This window comes from Clytia hemisphaerica, unplaced genomic scaffold (genome assembly GCF_902728285.1).
Source record: "Clytia hemisphaerica strain Z4C2 unplaced genomic scaffold, Clytia hemisphaerica genome assembly, whole genome shotgun sequence".
Classification (NCBI taxonomy): domain Eukaryota; kingdom Metazoa; phylum Cnidaria; class Hydrozoa; order Leptothecata; family Clytiidae; genus Clytia; species Clytia hemisphaerica.
This window is the reverse complement of record NW_027103803.1, coordinates 555,137-575,680: the sequence shown is the minus strand read 5'-3', so window position 1 is coordinate 575,680 and position 20,544 is coordinate 555,137. Positions and strand designations below refer to the sequence as shown.

Here is a 20,544-nt window from a genome sequence, read left to right as displayed (position 1 = left end):
GGAAATTCAATAGTCTTCAGGAACTGTCTTTGTTTTAAGTTCAGAACCATAGTTGCTTTATTTTTGATTTAATTTACGCTACATCTTTTGATACGATCAGACATTGTAAATATTGAAGCTTTAAATTATAAATTTAAATTAATTTTATTGAATGCTTTAATAGTTAAAATATACTTTTTTTCAATGTAAACATGCTATTTTGTATTTAATTTACACGAGTATTAGCAAAAACCTTTTTTTGATAAAAGTGATTGACTTCAGTCCAAACATTCGACTTCTTGTCGTTTTTTTGACAACTATAACTTGCACTCAATACACTTGTCAACTCTTAGCAGCCCGGTCAACTTCGAAAGGTAACGAAAATATAAGGAAAAGTTTTCTCAAACGAGGCTGTCGAAAGTGTTGTTGTGAAAAATATAAGATACCATTGCATTGTAGCGATAATGTGACATCAGTTAAGCTACTCGAATGCTAAAAATAGTAAAATGTCTATAGAGCTTTGGCCCGGGGGGGTACTAGGGTTGCGAGCTGACGGGGGATGCCGCCCGACTTTCGACCCTCGGACTCTTACCGGGACTAAAAAGAAGAAAACAAAGTAAAATTTTGTGATTTTTACGACCCTTACCGGGACAAAATTTGACCAATTTTGATCAAATTTCTATCTTTCTGGAGGTAAAAAGTTGAAATTTTCCAATTTCTCCTACCCTTAGTGGGACTGAAATTTGATTTTCTGATTTTTCTGATTTTTGGTCGGAGTTCGCTTGGTTTGATTTAGTTGTAGTTTGAAGATACCGTGCGCTGAGAAAACATCTTCCCTTTAAATTCATTACCAGTCGCCTATAAACCCGACCGCGGCGTTATAGAGCGTCCATTTACATTTTCAACATGCTAAGTGACAAAAGTCGATTTTTATGCATTTTTTTTTAGTTGAAAGTTTTAGAATATATACTGGATTTTCAAGAGAAGGGAAACTCATGAAAATCAAGACTCTTGACTTTCCGCTAACCCGATCCATTTTGAGGTACTTGAGCTAAACTGCACTAGGGTAAGACTAATTAGAAAATCTTTGTTTCTTAAAGTTTTCAAAAATATCAATAAGAGCTATTAAAACCAGAAAAAGTTTGGTCAACGCTGACAAAATAACACAAACTTCAACGCACCGTATAGGATCCAAATTCTCAAAAATTATGAAGTTTTCAGGTGGGGAAATTGGCCCGCTCCTTTAGAGCTTTAGCACGGGCGGCTGCCAATCCGCCAACGGAATATCAAATAATAACTTCGTTACTCTTTCCTTATACGACTCTTAATGAGGCAGACTGCATGCATTCCCGAAATTGTTATAAACACAACTAACCCATCAATCCCCAATCCATGTAAGGAAATCATATATGTAAAAAAAATTGTGTATTTGATAAAATCAGTAATGGTTTGCCTCGATGCTCTTTGATCTGCAAATTATGAATTTTGGCGTCTGAGCTGTAGTTAAGCTTTCTTAGGCCCTCCTACAGTATCGTAATAGGGCTATGATTCTCTAATGTTTTCATTACTTACCAATCTTTATTGTTCTCTCTCGATTATGCTGGCTATGATGTGGAATGGTGAAGGGAAATGGTAAATTCAAATTGTTATTGTCGAAGTGGCAGCAGAAGGCGCAAACATGGTTTGCGCAGAAGGAAAAATTTTCAGTTTCTAACCTTCGTTGGCTCTAGTTTAGACGGCCGACTTTCTACCCCCGCTTATTCTATTGTTAGAGTAGGCAAAAGAGGGCACAAAGTTGGTTGTTAAAATCTTTGCTTGGAAAGGTTTGAAAGAAGACATTGCATTGACGTCAAAAGATAGTTATGCATCACTTTAGACATCCCACTTTGTGCCCTCTTTAATTCACAATAAACCAGCCGAGGCTGGAAGGTCAGCCAATAGAGCTTAGCTAGATAGCTTTAATAAGTGGGTTAACAGATGTAAGAGATGTACTGAAACAGAGTAGACTAAAAATGTTGAATAATGTACAAAATGTGAAACATTTGATAACTTGATTTAAAATTATTTAAAACAAGCCTGAGAGCTCCTCCAACCCCCCCCCCCCACGAGAAGATCAAAGTATGGAGACAATATCCATATGTAAGATATACAAAGTGTTATCTAGAAATAAATAAGAAAATTGCCAAAACGTCAGAACCAAAATAAAGATATCCATCAAATATATACATAGAAACTGTACTAAAAACAAATGATTGTGTGTAAAGCTCAGAGGACTGCCTGAGTTTCTCTCGTGTGTGCTGAATTTATTTTTCCCATAGGAGAAGAAGAAGGGTGGAGAAAGAAGCTGAAACACATGGAAATCCATTCCATTCCTATCTTGACTTGAGAAGAAGGTGAGCATAAATTTCTTTCTGATTTCCATCATGTATATATTGTCTAGATATTAATGGTCAAAACTTGGAAAAGCTTGCACTCTTCTCAGTGCCCCATTTTGAGCCTTGATGCCAGATGCTAAAAAGAAAACTAGATCATAATAGATGCTTTTACTCCCTGTTTACCTTTTTGTATGCTCCCCTCCCTTGTATCTTTTGTGTGCGCTCTCTGGGATCCTTTGGTACGTTTTGTGTGGTCCTTTTTGTACACTACCCATGGTCCTTTTTGAATGCTTTCAGGGTACCTTTTTTACGCTCTCCGTTGGTCCTTTTTGTGTGTTCCTGGATACCTTTTTGTACGCTTCCCGTGTACCTTATTGTACGTTGTTCCAGTGTATCTTATTGTGCCGTTCCCCGTATACATTATTGTACGTACCCCATGTACCTTATTGTACGTTCCCCAGTACCTTATTGTATGTTCCCCGTGTATATACCTTATTGTACGTTCCCTGTAGGCTCCCTGTCAGTTACATCAATATGCCTTCTTACCTGTCTTTAAAAATATAAATAAAAGTAATCACGGAAAAGGCCGCGAAAAAAAAAGACATAAGTGTGAGAACAGAGTAATCAAATTCGTTAGAAAAAGTACCATTAGAAGTCATAAAAAATCAACCTGAATAAATGCAATCGAAATCCCAGAGAACTTCATAATTCCCCAAACAACATTACATTACTATGTCAAACTCCCATTACATAAATTTTACAATTGCGTCAGAGTAGACTACGCTCACCACCGAAGAGGTTTATTTGGAAAGGGTAATTACATTTTATTGTTCGCTTCTTTTTTAAAGATTGGCCGGGTTGGAAAAGTATGAATTTCTTTGTACATATTTTACCTACCCCAAATATTTAGGAGGCTGAGTTTTAAACAAATGGTCAAGTTGAAAAGAATGATAAATGTATCAAGGTCTGTTTTATTTACCCCCTGGTGACTTAACAAAAGAGACTTAACTCGATTCATAGTGGGAACCCCCCCCCTAACTTTAGGGGGGGGTTGGAGGTTTTCAGAAAAATTTAAGCAGGTGGGGGTTAGCCTGCTCACAAATCTTAGGTGGGGGTTACCCTATACAGGTGGGGGTGACTTTTTTCAGGTGGGGGTTGGAGAGTTTATTTACTAGTTTTCTTATTTTGACTCAAAAACTTTCTTTCAACCCTGCTCATCATAAACATATACATTGACAGTAAAAATCTATTTCTTCCCAAGTCTAACAATTATAACAAAAGATGTATGAAGTATAAAAAGCATAGAAATTATTTTCAAGTGATTAACCTTGCTTACCCTCAAAATTGTTAAAACAGTCAAAAACTTTTTTCAGGTGGGGGTTGGAAACTTTTCAGAATTTAGGTGGGGGTGGTCCAAGAAGGTGGGGGTTGGGTCGGTAGCATTTTTCAGGTGGGGGTTACCCTATGCAGGTGGGGGTGACTTTATTCAGGTGGGGGTTGGAGGGGTGCTGCCCACTATGGATGTTACAATCCAATTATTGAAAGTTTGTCTCGGCCTTTTTATAATGAGCGAGACATACGTTCTCTGATTACGCAATTTTCATATTGATATTTTCGAGGCATTTTGATGTAACTGCCTGTGTACCTTATTGTACGTTCCCCGTGAACCTTATTTTATGTTCCCGTCTACCTTATTGTATGTTCCCAGCGTACCTTATTGTACGTTCCCAGTGTACCTTATTGTACGTTCCCAGTGTACCTTATTGTACGTTCCCAGTATACCTTATTGTATGTTCCCCGTGAACCTTATTGTATGTTCCCCGTGAACCTTATTGTACGTTACCAGTGTACCTTATTGTACATTCCTTGTGTACCTTATTGTACGTTCCCCTTGTACCTTATTGTACGTTCCCCTTGTACCTTATTGTACGTTCCCCTTGTACCTTATTGTACGTTCCCCTTGTACCTTATTGTACGTTCCCCTTGTACCTTATTGTACGTTCCCTGTGAACCTTATTGTATGTTCCCCGTGAACCTTATTGTATGTTCCCCGTGAACCTTATTGTATGTTCCCATAAACTTCTTTAATGGCTCAGTTTATATGCATGGCAAACATAGCTCAAACCATCAAGCAGAGTCTCACCCTGTTAAAGTCTTTTTTTTGGGGGAGATTTCAGCGAATGACCACACATTTGGCATTGATTACTGTAAAGAGAATATTTCCCATTATGAAATTTTGAATTTTTCTTTCCTTTCACATTCAGGTGCCAGGATTACAAATTCAACAAAGTTTGACGACCTCTAAAGCTGACAATACAATGTAACTTGCTGGCAATGATGTAATGATAATGTTGCACATAATGAGAATATGAACAAAGATAAACATTCTTGCAATAATTGAACCAAGGAACTATATTGTTCCAAGATGTGATTTAATGATCAATGATACAAATGTCATGGAGTTTAGTTTATCAAGACACAAATTTCACAAAAAAGTTTGCTGGAAAGTGTTGCAAATATTCAGCAATACTGTAACTAAATATGGGACAATTTCAAGGTTGACAATTTGGTATATTATCACATGAATACTAATGTAACAGATGTTATGCACTGGAAATCTAAATCTGTAAAGAAGGAGATCCATTTTTAAGTAACTTTTTATTTGTGGATGATATAATATGGTGGTTTAAAATATTGATGACAAGGAAGTTTTTCATATGAAACTAATGTGTACAACATATTTCGATATCTCCCAAATTCATATTGCCATATTTCCATATTAGTCCCTTAGTAGACAGTCTCAAGATATTTTGGCACTTTCTTACTCAGATGAGTCTTAGAATAATATCAACTTGTAAATCTAAGATTTTATTTCCTTAATGAAGGTAAAAACCAATATTAGTTGAATAAAATACATTTATTTTTGTGTTAAAATGGTTATCATTTGCATGCAATTTTTTAACAAGCTTTTAGACTATCATCTGTGAACATGTCTATGAAATACTCTTAGGTGCCAAATAAACGGGGGGGTTCGAATAAACGGGGGGGTTGGAAAATTTTTGAAATTTCAATAAACGGGGGGGACCTATTTGCCGGGGGGGTTGGAAATTGTACTTATGAAAACCCAAAAATAAGGTAAATATAGGCTAAAATCAGGCTTTTTGGAGCAAAATAAGGGGACTTCTTTTAACCAACTGAAAATATTCTTTAAAATTAATAAACGGGGGGGTCCTAATAAGGTCCGGGGGGGTTGGAAAATTTTCGAAAAATTAACAAGCGGGGGGGACCGTTTATTTGGCACCTAAGAGTAAGGACAATTTTTAGCAGGAATATGGTTAAATTTTGTTTTGCATCAGATATTGCTTAATAAAGATAAAGGCTTTAATAAATCTAAGTTACTAAGTTGGGGCTTTAGGATAATCTGTGGGGTTCGACTGCGACTACAATCTATGCTCTGAGCTATTGGAGGAAATATTTAACCACATCTTTGTGGCTCTTGTTAACCTTTTTGTTTCGAACTTTTTTCAAACTGTCCGCAAAGAATTGAACTATTTTAAATTTTGCGGAAAATTTTTATAATAAGATGTGTCAAAAGTTATGACTGTTTTCTTAAGCAAAATCCAGATGAAAAATTGATGAAAAACCACTATTTTGAAGATTTCGAGACAAAGAAGCATTTACAAAAATTTTCCGCAAAAGTTTTTATTGTTCGGTAAAAGATACACCATCTACTGCGAAAAATTTTTCAAAATGTATTTTCTTCGCCGAAACTAAGCTCTTCAAAGTTGAAATACTCTTCCTCGCCAAAGTCTTCATTTTCTTCTTCATCAAATTTTTTCAATGTAATTTTTGAATTTTCAGATTCAGGAATAGTTTGTCTAAAAGAAAATGTATAACATGCCGTAGTTTTGTTGGTTACATCAGTCAGAAAACACATTTTAAACACGGCAATTATGAAAAATTCACTATGGTCAGAGCCCTTAAGGCAAGTCTCAAACATATTTTGCGTCACGCGCACCGCTTCCTATTGTTCGTTAACTTTCGTATATAGCTCAAAAGAAGCTTATTAACGAGAGGATTTCGGAAAGTGCTTGGCCCAAAATTTAAATCAAGCCAATCTCAAGATATCGGCCAAAAACTGATTTTGACGTTATGAAATACATCGAAAAAACACGTCACAAGTAAGATTCAAATGACGTCATTATTGAAAACAGCGACAACTTCAAGTCTATTAATGCAATCAACACCAAAGTTTGACTGGAAAAAATTCACCACGGTAAAAAATTCCTTACCGGGCAATTTTTCCGTCCTTTTTTGCCGACGAATTTTCTACCAATACTGTAAGCTATGAACCCTTTTCCCGTATAATTGATTCACAAAGATGAAATCATCATCGACAAAACAAAATTATTTGATGTTTATTCAATAAAAAAATCGATTCTAATTTGTACTTATGGGGTAAAAAATTTTAGTGATTTTAAATTGTCATATGAACTTCTTTTTAAATGTCTACTACTAGCATTAAAGAAGCGCTATTAATGCGTTTTTCAACAAACAAACAAATTAAGTCCCAGTGAAATCTTAAAAATTTTGCAGATGAGCTCAACCACGAAATTTAATCCCCGTGAAAAGTTATCCCGTTAAAATGAGTTTCTAAAAAGAAAATTAGGCAATATATCATCATAACCACTTTTATTTAGTGCTAATTGCTCCCGAAGGGAGCCTATGTTGCTTCACGAGGCTGGGGATCGAGCTGGCGAAAAATTGTTCAAGAAAAAACGGGACGATGTAACCTAGTGACCGCATCTATAAAAGATTGCCGTGTGGTGAGCTTTTAAGCTAGCTCGACCGCGCGAACAGATATTTTACGTTTTTGGCGCTCCAAAGTCATAGCTTGGAATACAACAACACCGCGTGAACAGAAATTTAGCGTCTTTAGCGCTCCAAAGTCATAGCTTGGAATACAACAAAAAGCAATGAAGCAACTTGGGACCAGTTGGTTTCAGAAAGTAGAAGGTATAATCCCACAGACTGTTCTGCAACTTTGATAGTAAGTATAATACTATTTTATCAAAAGTAATGTTTCAGATAGGATGTTTGATTGAAAATTATTTTACAGAATTTCTTTTTGCTTTGTATCTTTGTTGTTGGTGTATATATTATATTCAGGCATCATCAGTTAGACATTAGATACTTGTTACTTTTGGGTAATTATTATCAGAAATTGGAAAAAACTTTGCATACCACCATTAACGAACCTTCTGTTTATCTCCAGGCGATGTCAATTGAGGGATGGTGAAATTGACGCCCATGTGTGATCGCCCAATTGTTTAAGTGCGTCTCGCAGACCACGCGTTCAGTCCGGGGTAAGTCTCAAAAAGTAATGTTAAAATCCTCGGACACGCAACAAGAAAATCCCTGGAGTCCGGGGAATCGGCAGGGTCGTTCGAACATAATTCACCAGAATCTTTTAGTTTCGTTACTGTTCGATTTGGTTGCGGTAATCTAACACCTATTATCGTTTGATAATGTTAGATTGGTGTTTGAGAGAAACTTTACATTGCCTCCAAACTGCTGACTGCAGACCTTTCTTGGTCTGCACTTTGTCCAAGCTAAAATGTAAATTAAATGTTTTTGACTTTTGAATTTTTACAATTTTATTACCAGAAAGCTCTACTATTTGGAGGCGATACCAGTTTCCCTCAGTGATTACTCTTTTTCACGGTAATCAAACAGTCTGATTGACATCACCTGGATATTTATTACAAATTATCTATTGACAGTTTCTTCTTCTCTATCTGTCTATTCCTATTTCAGCTTTATGGTTTTGCCTTCCAGCCTTCGTTCATTCACGACAAATACCATATTAACCATTAAAGTAGTTTTACACGTTGGATGTACCGTCAACTGCTTTAAAGCCAGATTGACATTATATGTTTTTACGAGCTCTGAATCGCTGCTTCAAATACGCTGAGTTTGCACAAAGATAGCAGTTGTTCAACCAATCATCAAACTTCATTTTAACATAACATTTTAATGACAAGAGAGTTCTGACTTCAAAATGTTGAACAAGAATTGGTATGAATTGTCTGCGTTTTTAATGGAGCTGTGCAATGTTTGTGCAATGGGACACCAAAACAGCAACCATTTTAACCGAACCTCCACAGAATCATCTTTTTTGTACTGTCCAAGAAACATGGATCTGTTTGTTGTTGAAGAGGATGTGACGATAGAGAGAAAAAGCTGACCAGAAAGCAGTATGCCCCATGTTATCTCAAGTAATCCCATTTTAGAGCAGTTGACATTAACACTCCTTTTGTTGGAGAAATTCCTGAAGGATATTTCATGTTGTGTTCCTGTTGTTTGGTTGTATTTTGAATCATTTTGGTTTTGGAATGCTTCTGTATCCACTGTATTCTTTACAAAACAATATTACATTACGATATAGACAACAACTTAGCTGAAAATTATATCATTGTCAAAATATAGTCTTGGAAATTATAAATTCATGTTTTGATATGTTTGTTATTTCTATTTTTGTTATTGTTGTTTCAAAGAAAATGTATTTGAGAAGAAAGTCATTCTAAATATTTCCTGAAGATTATTCAAAGTCCCTGCCTATAAAACATGAAAAGCTTTGTAATTCAAGCTTTATAATGTATCTATTAAAGGGGGCATGTTTAGTGCAAGCTATGGCTGAGAAAAATTGAATACTTTGCAATATCACTGTATTTCTGACAAAAATAAACACGGCATTTCGCCTTTTCTGAATTTCAATCAATCACTGTCAAATGCCTGTCATCGGGAGCATCATAGCGAAAGCTACTTGCTAGTTTATATAAATTCTACTCCAATTATTTCATACACCTCTTACACGGTCTTTGCTGCTAGACGTCAGATACATGAATGAAAATAAGCTCATTTTTTCAAGCCCAAAAACTGTTTGAAACGGGTACTTAGCGATCTTTTTACTGCTTTGAAATTCAACACTTGATTGTCTTCAACAATAAGAACATTCGAACATAGACTTATCGAATTGTCGAGTTCAACAAAGAATTTAAGTTTAGTCTCTTGACAGCAAAAACCATTCGGAAAATCCGCACAAAATTTATTTTCAACGTCTTTAACTGACACATCTGGAAGAGCAATAGCAAATGTCTTTTGAAATGGTTCGGGTGACTGACAATCGTCGCAACGTTGTATTTGAACATTAACATTTCTGAAAACCCGCAAAAAGAAAGATCCGATGCATTTCCGTTCCAATTCGTAAATATACATTTCGTCTTTTGGTAAGTTGAAGTCCTGATCATTAAAAAATATATTTTTCTCTTGTAGCTGTGCTTTATATAATTCTTGATAAGTTTCAACTGGTGGATATACGGTAAATTGTATTTTAGTAGTCTCTAATAAAGCTTTTTCAACGTCCATTAAAGTTGCAGTTTCCTTTATACGAATAGTTTGTGGAACACCTAACCTTTGGGTATGTGAGCTGTCATAAGGACATTCAAGATCTATATTAATAAAATTCGGTTCTTTTGATATCAGATTCAGAATTAAGCATCTGTTGAGCCTCTCTTCAGAAGTACCATGATCAAGAAATAGATCAACAAACATTGAAATATTTTGGATTTCTTGACCATGATGCATATAAACTTGTAAGTGCTTTGGGATCTTCCAATCTCTATCAATGAAGTCTTGCAAAATATGAAAAAATTTATAATCCGACATCTTCAACTTCTCCACTCTGGTCAAAGATTTCAAAACTAACGTTTCAACTTTTAATATTGAGAAATAAAAATCTTTTCTCTTTTCCTCATCAAGGCAACCACCCACAAGAGATAGTTCTAAATAAACAATTTCTTTAAATTCCTCTATGTTTGACGAAAAAAACAAGTCTTCAAGACGGGCAAAAGACTTCAATGGCCGCTTTGTAGAAGTACTGTTACCCGATTTATTCAAGTTCACAATATCATCCACTAACTTCAAGGTGTATTTTGACGAAATTAATCCATAGTTACGATACATCAAACTTTGAACACATTTTAACCAGTGTCTTTGCCCATTAATGGATGATAGATCAAGAATATTTTCAATAAGAATAGCTTTAGAACGGCCTTCAATAATCTTGACACACCGTGCTTGCATCAGGTCAAATTTCTTAGCTAATTTGTCAATAACAATTTGATCACCACCGTTACAATAGTTTCTCAATGCAATCTTGACAACTGCTGGTCTATTGGACACCAAAATCTCCTCATCATGCCAACGATTATCTTGGATACCAATTTTATAGGTTAAGCTTTGATCGCCAAGATAGAGGATTAGAAAATTAAAAGGAACACCAAGATCTTCTCTTAGAAATATCAAAAGATTTATAGGTGTAATATCATTGGTTTTGGGTGGTGGATACCATTTACAAAGTGTTTTACCAGACGTGTTTTGGATAGTGACATAAAATAATTCTTCGTTGTCATTGGATGTTGAAACAGGGTTTTGACAAGGAAGCATCACTGTTTTCTTCTTCTATTCTTCTGCAAAGGGTGCTTGCGACCATTACCGGCGTGAAATGCAAATTATTACAACTCCTTTATTCCAAGAATCCTCATGAGAATCTAGGTAATCCTTCGAGGGATTTGAATGAGGATCTCTATCATCATCTTATTCTATTCTTCAAAGGGATGGAACACAAACTGACGGCGGTGATCGATGCATTCGCTAAGCTGGTCGAATCTTTCTTTTATTTTCATGTATTTTTCTTATTAGTTAACTCTGGAAACAAACAAAAGAAAAACAGTTGACAAACTCGCATCCAGTCTTAGACGATGTTATCGTCCGTCAAGATTAGTGCGCGGGAAAATAAGGTGCGGGAAAATAAGGTGCGGGAGGTTAAAACCGTTACTAGTATGGCTGTAGAGGAGAAATGCCGCGGAAGTGATGAATTATACGACATTATTATACGACAACGGCTACCCCGAAAAAACTCCCGTATTCACGTTTGTTCCTCTTAGATGAAATTCGTCTTAGACTATTATAGCATAGTCTACTACAGTCTCTTAGCTTGCTTTTTGTGATGATTCTGATAACGCTTACGATTGTATGACTTCCATCAGTAGATATTTTGTGATTTCATATTTTGTCCATTATACTATATTTTTTTTATAACGATATCCAAAATTTTTGGAACCTTCGGATGTCCTTATCTTTTTGAGTTTTATGCCTAAAAATGTTCTTTTTAACATGTTCTTATTCTCGCCATTTTTTGAGTACTTTTGTCCTTTTTCCTAAGAAATTGGGTGTTTTTTGAGTCTGCAAAGTCTTAAAATGTTTTTAACATGTTCTTAACATTTTAGTCCTCGAAGCCTTATGTTCTTATATAGTTTTTTTCTTATAAAAAATGTTTATTGCAGCAATTGAAGAAAAGAGCCAAAGCTAGGTAGAACAATCCAGGAAGGAAACAGTGGCGCCTTCTCCTACTGTTGAGTAGATAACTATCGAGAGAGACATTTTTTGCCGCTTCTAGCAGTCGCATAGGGCAAGACTTATTAATTTACTTTCCCACAAAGTGTTTTGCCGGGGAAGGCACTCATACTACTAACTTTTTTATATACTGGGCAAAGTTTCTCGATCCCGGCCAAGCAACATATTTGACCAGAGTCTTTTGAAAGTGGTACCATAATGGTAGCATTACTCAATGTGGGTGAAAAGAGTTTCAAACGGAAAATGTGATTGAATATAAATTGACCAACATTGGTGTACCACTTTAAAAAAAAACTTCGATCAAAGATTACAGATATAGTTTAGTCCAGGGTATATAAAGGTTAGTGATCCATGCAAGCATACAGAGATGTAGAGATGCATAGCTAAGTAGTATCCTCTAAACCAGTTAGCCACCAACAGCGCCCCCCCTTAGGTCGTCAAGGTCGATGCCCCTGGAAGAGCTTTCCAATAAAATAGGAGACTTCACCCTGAGTATCAGAGGCCCAAAGAATATCAATAAAATTAGGTCCCCAGTGGGAAAGTACCCTGAAATTTCAGCCCCACAGGGAAATTGAATTTGATTTCATCCCCAACTCGAAAATCAATGTTTAGAAATTGCACTCCAAAACCATCCCACTGGATTTTTCAACCTTAGAACAATAAAATTTCTATCCCAACTGGGATCTTTATCCCCACTGAAGAAAAAAGTTCCACCGGGGCTGTGAGACAGGGGTGTCGTTGAAAGGGGGATATAACGTATAAACCTTCTTCCAGTTTTACAACACTGGCCTCTTTACGTCGCAAAATCGTTTAACGACCCTGGCACGCGTGGGTTCACAAGAAGCCGCTTTTTATCTCGGTACAATGCAATATTCCAGGTCCACTAATGTTAAAGTATTCTTACGATCCACTCCTCCTGGCTTCCATCCTTTTAACTGTTTATCTCCTTGGAATCTTGCTGAAAATAGAGAATTCGACATCGAAGAGCTTACCCACACAAGCCCCTTTATACCTTTATATATATAAAATACAGATTAGAATCAGGTTGATCGAATTTCAAAACAAATACATGCATACATAACATAAAAAAACTGATTTTACGGTAAAGAAATATCATTCAACTCCAAAGTTTAATCATATTACACATATATCTATCAAAATGAACATTCCTCTACTAACTTCAATATGTTTTGATTACATCAGCATGGCGAGAGGAAAAACATCTATTTAAATGACTTGAATTAAAGTCTGCTAAGTACACTTTCTTTATAAGAACAAGCTAGTTTGAGTAAAGAAAACGATTTAAGTTAATTTCATACTCAAAGTTTCCATTCAATCTTCAGTGAAAAAATGAACAAACTATATACAAGCCCTGATAAGAACATGCGGCTTCGATGGCCAAAATGTTAAGAACAAAGTTAAGAACATTTTAAGGCTTTGCAGACTCAAAAACACCTTATTTTTTAGGAAAATGGTCAAAAATATTCACAAAATGGGGAAAATAAGAAAATTTTTAGGCTTAAAACTAAAAAAATTATTAAGAACATTCAAAGGCACCAAAAGTTTTAGATGTTCTAATAAAATAAAACGTGTACATCAGCCTGTCAAGAAAAAACATTCTATAATGACGATTGTTGAGTATATCGATAGTAGTACGAGCAACGTAAATCAAACTGATAGTCGTTTTTTTATAAGAACAAACTAAGAACATTTGGGGATTCTAAAACATCAAATTTCTTAGGAAAATGGACAAAAATATCACAAAATGGGGGAAAATAAGAATATTTTGAAAAATGTTCTTATAAAAAAACGTGCACTATGGACATTTATCCCAAAATGAGTCTAAGAGGCATTTGATTCTGTAGTCAATATAGATTTAATCTTCGAGAAGATTATGATTACTTCGCGCATGGCAAGTATGTATTCTAAAGATCTGGCTCCGTTTGGGAATCTACACTGGTCGGTGGATCGCTTTGATCTTTTTCAACGCAGCGGATGACTAAAGCAAAACAAAACTTTTTAAATCAAAAAGCAAAGCGGTTTTGATTATTTGGCCTAAATAACAAGGTCAATTCGTCTCTTTAGAGTGTGTGCGTAGTGTGCGTAGTATGGATGTTCTGGTATGATATTAATATAGATAGTACGTCCACTGACCTTTATATATCCCTGGACCAAGCTATATCCGCCGTCTGTGATCGAAGTATTTTTGAAGAGGTACCCGTAAAGAAGCCATTGCAGTGTTAAAAATTAACGTCGAACGGCGCTACATCATCAAAAGTTTTCGAGGGAGAGTAGATCTAGCGCTCTCGATATCGCATTTACACCGATACTGCCATCGCCATTAGGGTACCACTTTTCAAAAAACTCCGATCAAAGATTTTGCTTGGACGGGATTGACAAGCTTGGTCCAGGGATATATAAAGGTCAGTGGGTACGTCTTAAAGAATTCTTTAGGAATAAGCTGAAATGGCATCACTTCGAAAACAAGCTGATGTGTTGAATAAGAGAGGGGTCTGTCCACTAAATCGTTATAAAACTATAAAAGGGTAGACGAATGGTAAAATCATTCAATACCCTTCTATGGGGCCTACATTTAATATACTTTTACCATTCTCTGATGATCAAGATTCTATATTCATAAGAAATAAAGCATCTGCAGGACACGGGAAGTGTGCCGGATATCACTCTCTTTCACTGAATAATTTAAGTTGGTAGTCTAGAAGACTCCATCTAAATGGCCTATATGTTAAGCTACGTTTTTATTAGAGGAGAGCATACTAACATTGGTAAAATAAAATTATGTGTATAAATTTGTGAACGATTAGTTGTTTCTGGACTGATTAACAAGTTTTTCTTGGAGTTTTGACCGGAAAGTTTAATAGGCAGTATACAGTCAAAACTACCATACTAATTTTCACCTATGTTTACTTCGTTGGAAGAAAAAAAGTTAGTATGGGTCATTTGGGGTAATTAGAAAGTAATATGAGAATTGTATTATTTGGGTTTTAAGACAGTTACGAAGAACGGTTCAAATAATGATCTGAAAATGAGAAGATAAAAGCCAGTAGCGTGGTGGCTTGGCACACACCGGAGAGGCAAAATAGGGAAATTGGCAATTTAGTGCCTCTTTAGGAAAAATTGACAATAGTGCGAAAATCTTTCGACATTTCACAATTTTTAGGGCTAAAAAATAGCCAATTGTGAGGTAAAAAGGGGAAGAGGCGCCGAAATCAATGTTTTGAAGAGCCTTTTTGCGCCCCTTCATTTTCAGCGCCCCCTTAAAAATCCACTACTGGGGGGGGGGCACCACCCCCTGCCACCACGCTACTGATAAAAGCGATAAACCTGGGGGAGAGTGCTTTTCCTGGGGATGTGTTCAAAAAGTGGATCCTATGATACGTTGGACTTATCTTTTAATTGCTGGCCTAAGCTTGTGGAAAAAGCCAGCCTGTAAAAGCCTCTCCCTTAAAAAGAGTGATTAATACACCCCCTTCTCACAGACTCTGACTCTCTGAGACCTTTCACACTGGAAAAAAATTGGCCAAAATATCAGCTCTACTGTAAAATTATACTGTAGTCAGATTAGGAGATCCTCTTTGCAAAATATTGTGTTTTCCATCCCCATCGAATTTTCTGGCTCAAAAACAATGGAATTCAAAACCCAAGCCATAAAAGAATAGGAATATCAATCCCCATCAATACGTTTGGTCCGTTATTTTTACCCTCACTGGCTTAAGAAATCCTACCGGGTCTGTTAGAAGGGGGTGTATTAATATTTCAGGATTTCCCTTCCAAAGACCACTTTTGGTCAATAATCTGGCGAAAATTTCGCAGAGGAAAGAGGCAAATCCTAATTTCCTCAATTCACCTCCCAAATCTTGATTATTTGACAACAGTCTACAGACATTGATACAGCAATATGTTCTGTGTTTTACTCAAATCTTATGATTTTGTCTGTTCAAAAGGTAGCATAAATCTGCTAAATGGAACTTTTCTGTTGAAACAACCATATAAAAGATGTGAAAATATTGGCATATTTTTGTGGGTTGACAAATGACAACAACTGCATCATCGGAGAAAATTTTATTCACTGCACTGATAGATTATTACAGCATATAAATTTATCATATTTGAAACTTGAAGGAAATACTATTTAGTAACAAAGCATTAATGTTGTTTGTAAATCCAAAGATTGGAGCGATTTTTGGTTGATTCTGATGGGGTTAATTCTCGCAAATTCTAACTTCTATAATTCGAATTTCTTTTAAGTATTTGTCAAAGAGAAAACCCTCCAGGGTTCAAGCAATCAAGCAATGGTTTTCCCTGAGTGTCCCTGAGTCTTAGTACAAAATAAGGCTTATTTTCTCTGGATATGACTGAAATTTTGCTTTTTTTCCGCCTGAGTTAACTCGTAACTGATATTAAAATTGAACCACCTTTACATTAGACATTATAGAGGCTTCTAAATCACTTGATCTATCTGAGGAGTCACCATGGTTGGCCCAGAGGGGAGAAATTTTTGAAAATCACTCTTTAAACAAAGGCCCGATGCGCGGACTTGCCTAGATCATACCCTGAGTATCAGTGGCTGAGATTTCAAAGAAAATATTAACCTCTGACGACCAAGTAAAGAAGTTTTATTGCGCATGTGTCAATCTAATCACTGTAGAAAGAATCAAAGATGAATAGCGAATTAATCTTAATCTAAACTAATCTTAATCTAAACTAAACTTAATCCAAGATCTTGGATTGTCGACATGGTTACTTTTCTCTATATTGATTATTGCGCGCTGAAAATAATTGCTAGTCGTCCTTATAGGTCGGGATATGATTTTCACGGTACCTAGTTTGATGGAAATGTGCCCGGTGGTAAATATCAATTAGATTCACTAGAGATTGATTTCGCTGACAACAAAAGGTTTTTAAAATTTGGCAAGCTAAATTTTGACCGAAAAATGGAGGCGTTATAATAGCTTGAAATGGTTAAACAAGAAGTTAATATGATTTCAAATTTCTGATATAATCAAAAGACCTTAGTACCCCATCTGGTTACAAAAAGTCTCTAAATTTTCCTTTTTCATTATTTCTTCAAATTAGACCTTTCAATTTTTGCTTTACTTTTTCTATTAATAAATGAAAAGTCAAAGTTAACAATATGTTCCGAGGGAGCCATAGTGAGAGAAGTTTCAATCTTTATTTTATCACTGTTGCGATAGACTAGAGAGTTCAAATATAGCGACAATTAACATAAATTTCACAAAAAAGAGAATTTCTACGAGAGGTTGTAGTTTAGTGAGACATTTTGTATCATATGGTAAAGGCTTGAGTGACAGGGTCATGGCAAAATATGCCCGTATATATACTAGATGTGTATTTTTTAATATTAAATCGGCACGAAAAGTTGGTTTTGGGAAAACGCTAGATAAGACAAGGTCACTGTGTTTGAATTAATTAGGGTGCTGGATGTTTGACAAGCAGGGCCAAGACGTTATAGGATCTATGCAATCTTCTAGGAATTAATTATATGAATTTTTTGGTACCCGTACTTAATAATTTTAGCGTGCTCACCGATAACATACAAATATTTGACGTAATGAAACCCAGGTTAACTCAAATCCAACCCCCTGGTGGCGTTTGGTTGATACCGTCGTTTGGAGGGGGGGGGGTAAGATTTCACTTCCCAGATCCCACTGCAACTTTTCTAACGGGTACAGACCATGATCCCCTGATGGCGTTTGGTTGATACCATCGTTATGGGGATAAGATCTCACTTACCAGACTAAGATCCCACTGCAACTTTTCTAACGGGTACAGACCATGATCCGGGTAGCTGAAAATTAAGCAATTTTTATAGTTGACACGAGATTTTCCGTATCTCTAAAAAAAGCTCTTTCCAATCTCACGGCGGCTATCCCCCGGAAAAATAGCGGAAATTTTCCGGAAAAGCTTGTAAAATCTTAAGCGGGAAGTAGAATCTTACCCCAAACGACGTAGATGAATGAGAATATTATATTTCAAAATAATCCCATAAGAATTTAACCTGATTTAACCAATAAGTTTTTTCATTATTAAAATCAAATCACAGGATCCGAAAGAAATGGAGATCCCAAACGGATATTCAATGCCGGACCAAAAACGCGTATCAAGCGACAATTCAATATGTTCATTTCCCAAAGAGCCTGAAGTGTCATCCCTGAAACCAAGACAACCTGTTCTACGTCATGTTTTGCGACCCATCTTAGTCACTATGAAGATATTTGGCTTATATTATAACGATTCTTCTGGACTTATAGAAATGGGTGTTAATAAATGGTCGATTGTATTTTGGAAATATTATGCATTTTTAATTAATTTGATCATCGTAGGATTATTGACCAGGACGATTACAGGTAAGTTGTAAGAGGGAAGAGGGAGAGAAGGAAAGTGGAAAAGTGGGAAGAGAGAAGAGAGAAGAGAGAAGAGGGAGAGAGGGAGAGAGGGAAAGTGGGAAGAGGGAGAGAGGGAAAGTGGGAAGAGGGAAAAGGGAGAGAGGGAAAGTGGGAAGAGGGAAGAGGGAGAGAGGGAAAGTGGGAAGAGGGAAGAGGGAAGAAAGGGAGGAGGGACAGTGGGAAGAGAGGGGAGAGGGAAGTGGGGGAGGAACGGGAGAGCGGGAAAGTGGGAAGAGTAACAGGGGGAGAGAGGGTAAAGTCGGGAAGAGGGAAGAGGGAGATAGCGGAAGAGGGTGGAGTGGGAAGAGGGAACAGGGGAGAGGGCGAGCGGGAAACGTGGGAAGCTGGGTGGGAAGCGGGAGCGTAAGTGGGAAGAGGGAGGGAAAAAGAGGAAGAGGGAGAGGAGCGAGGGAAAGGGGAAGAGGCGGATGCGATGTGGCGAGGACTTAAGGGGAGAGTGGGGGGGAGAGGGCCGAGGGTGAGGGACGGGGGGGGGGGAGGAGTGGGAAGGGGGAAAGGGGGGAGAGGGAGAGGGAACGGGAGAGGGAGGGGAAGCGGGAAGGGGAGAGAGGGTGGGCGGGGGGGGGGGGCAGAGGGGAACGTGTTGGGAAGAGGGCAGAGGGAGAGGGAATGGGGGGAGGGAGGGAAAGAAAGTGGGCGTGGGACCGGGCCGTTGGCTCGGGAAGCGGGGAAGAGGGAGAGAGGTCGTGGGAAGAGGGGAAGAGGGAAGGGGAAACTGGGGAGGGAAGCGGGAGAAAGGGAAGAGGGAAAGTGGGAAGAGGGAGGGGGGGGGGGGAGAGAGGGGGGGAAGTGGAAGAGGGAAGAGGGGAGAGAGGGGGAAGAGGGGAGGGAAGAGGGAAAGTGGGAAGAGGGAAGGAGGGCGAGAGTGGGTGGGCGGAAAGGGGGAAGAAGGAGGGGAAGAGGGGAGGGGGTGGGAAGCGGGAAAGGGGAGAAGGGGAGATGGGAGTGGGAGAGGGGAAAGTGGGGAGGGACCGTGGGCGAGGGAGAGGGAGAGAGGGAGAGGGAGAGCGGGAAGAGGAGAGAGGGAGAGGGAAGGGGAGAGGGAGAGAGAGGGAAGTGGGAGAGAGGGAAGAGGGAGTGGGGTGGGAAAGGGTAAAGGGAAAAGTAGCGAGAGGGAAAGGAGCGAGAGGGGGATGTGGGAAAGGGGGGGAGGGAAGAGGGAAAGTGGGAAGAGGGAAGAGGGAGAGAGGGAGAGAGGGAGGAGGGGAAGTGGGAGAAGAGGGGAGGGGGAGAGGAGGGAGGGAGAGAGGGAAAGTGGGAAAGAGGGAAAAGGGAGAGTGGGAAAGAGCGAGAGAAGGAAAGAGAGAGAGGGAGACGGAAAGAGACTTTGATGCATCCACAAGGTAAAGAGTTTATATAATACAAACTCATCTTTATCTTTCACTAAAGGTCTTTGGTACGTGGGAAATAGCAATGGTTACTACATGATCGGAGTATTCATCGTGTTCACTTTGAAATCAACTGGACAAGCTCTATACATTCTCTACCTCTGTCATCGAGAGATCTTGTGGAATTTCATCACCGATTTAGAGGATTTTTTGAACAAGATTACAACATGTCAATGTCCGATAGTTGAAAGCCATTTTGTCCGAAAAATGAGGATCTGGTTATCAGCCTTTGGTGAGTGTTTTAAGGGAGATTTTAAATTGGCTCCATAGTTCAAAGCTCTCAAATTCTAACCACCTGAGAAAACAGAATTTGGAACCCGGTCAGATGCAAAACCAAGACCTGCTTTTGATAATATACTTTTCAAAATTCAGTGAGTTTGCGAGCCCGTCAAACATTAAGCCTAAAAAGGAGCCCTGACGATGACGGCACGTAGCTGTACCCCATTTCACCTGAGTGACCATGCGATCATGGTCCCACCACTGCAATTAAAAGAGAAACAAATGAATATTGAAAGAAATAACCTCAGAAATAACTCAAATATATACCATTCCCTTTCAAAAACCAGGTGTTGTCATTCTACTTTGCACAGTCACCAATGTTATTGTTATGTTTTACCCGAATAACGAACTTCAAGATTTCCGAGAGATGTCCATTCTACCCATCACATCCACAGAACCTATTTATTACGCCTTGAAAGTCATCACAGACCTCATATTACTCGGTGGATGGTTTTTACCGTGTGCGCTAGCGGGTACGCTAATACAAACACTGCACTATACATTCAATGAATATTACAGGTAAACCTAATTTCTCTGCAATTAACCAATTTTTCAATATAAGACTCTTCTCTATCCCACCCCTAATTCATCTTGGTA

General features: G+C 37.8%; 2 protein-coding genes, 2 long non-coding RNA genes and 1 pseudogene across 6 annotated transcripts in view; 3 read left to right on the top strand and 2 right to left on the bottom strand.

Moving 5' to 3' along the window:
* Positions 1-20,544, bottom strand: part of LOC136806345 (ATP-dependent Clp protease proteolytic subunit-like) — a 284,569-nt gene that overhangs the window by 74,464 nt on the left and 189,561 nt on the right. The gene's annotated exons all lie outside the window — the stretch shown is intronic.
* LOC136806358 (uncharacterized) lies at positions 2,324-5,270 on the top strand. Its single transcript, XR_010846559.1, has 2 exons — positions 2,324-2,372; positions 4,619-5,270. It is a non-coding gene; the product is annotated as an uncharacterized lncRNA (long non-coding RNA).
* Positions 7,067-8,770, top strand: LOC136806357 (uncharacterized). Of its 2 annotated transcripts, XR_010846558.1 has the most exons (3): positions 7,067-7,404; positions 7,630-7,720; positions 8,172-8,770. It is a non-coding gene; the product is annotated as an uncharacterized lncRNA (long non-coding RNA). The 2 variants fall into 2 exon arrangements; XR_010846557.1 differs by having other exon boundaries at positions 7,630-8,770.
* Positions 9,188-11,119, bottom strand: LOC136806337 (uncharacterized). Its single transcript, XM_067062900.1, has one exon. It carries the CDS (start codon positions 10,860-10,862, stop codon positions 9,273-9,275), a length of 1,590 nt encoding a protein of 529 aa, XP_066919001.1. The 5' UTR covers positions 10,863-11,119; the 3' UTR covers positions 9,188-9,272.
* LOC136806376 (protein qua-1-like) lies at positions 17,929-19,627 on the top strand (annotated as a pseudogene).

Bases quoted from the DNA above. Each gene is read 5' to 3' on its own strand.
- LOC136806337 (XM_067062900.1), bottom strand. From the start codon at position 10,862: ATGCTTCCTTGTCAAAACCCTGTTTCAACATCCAATGACAACGAAGAA.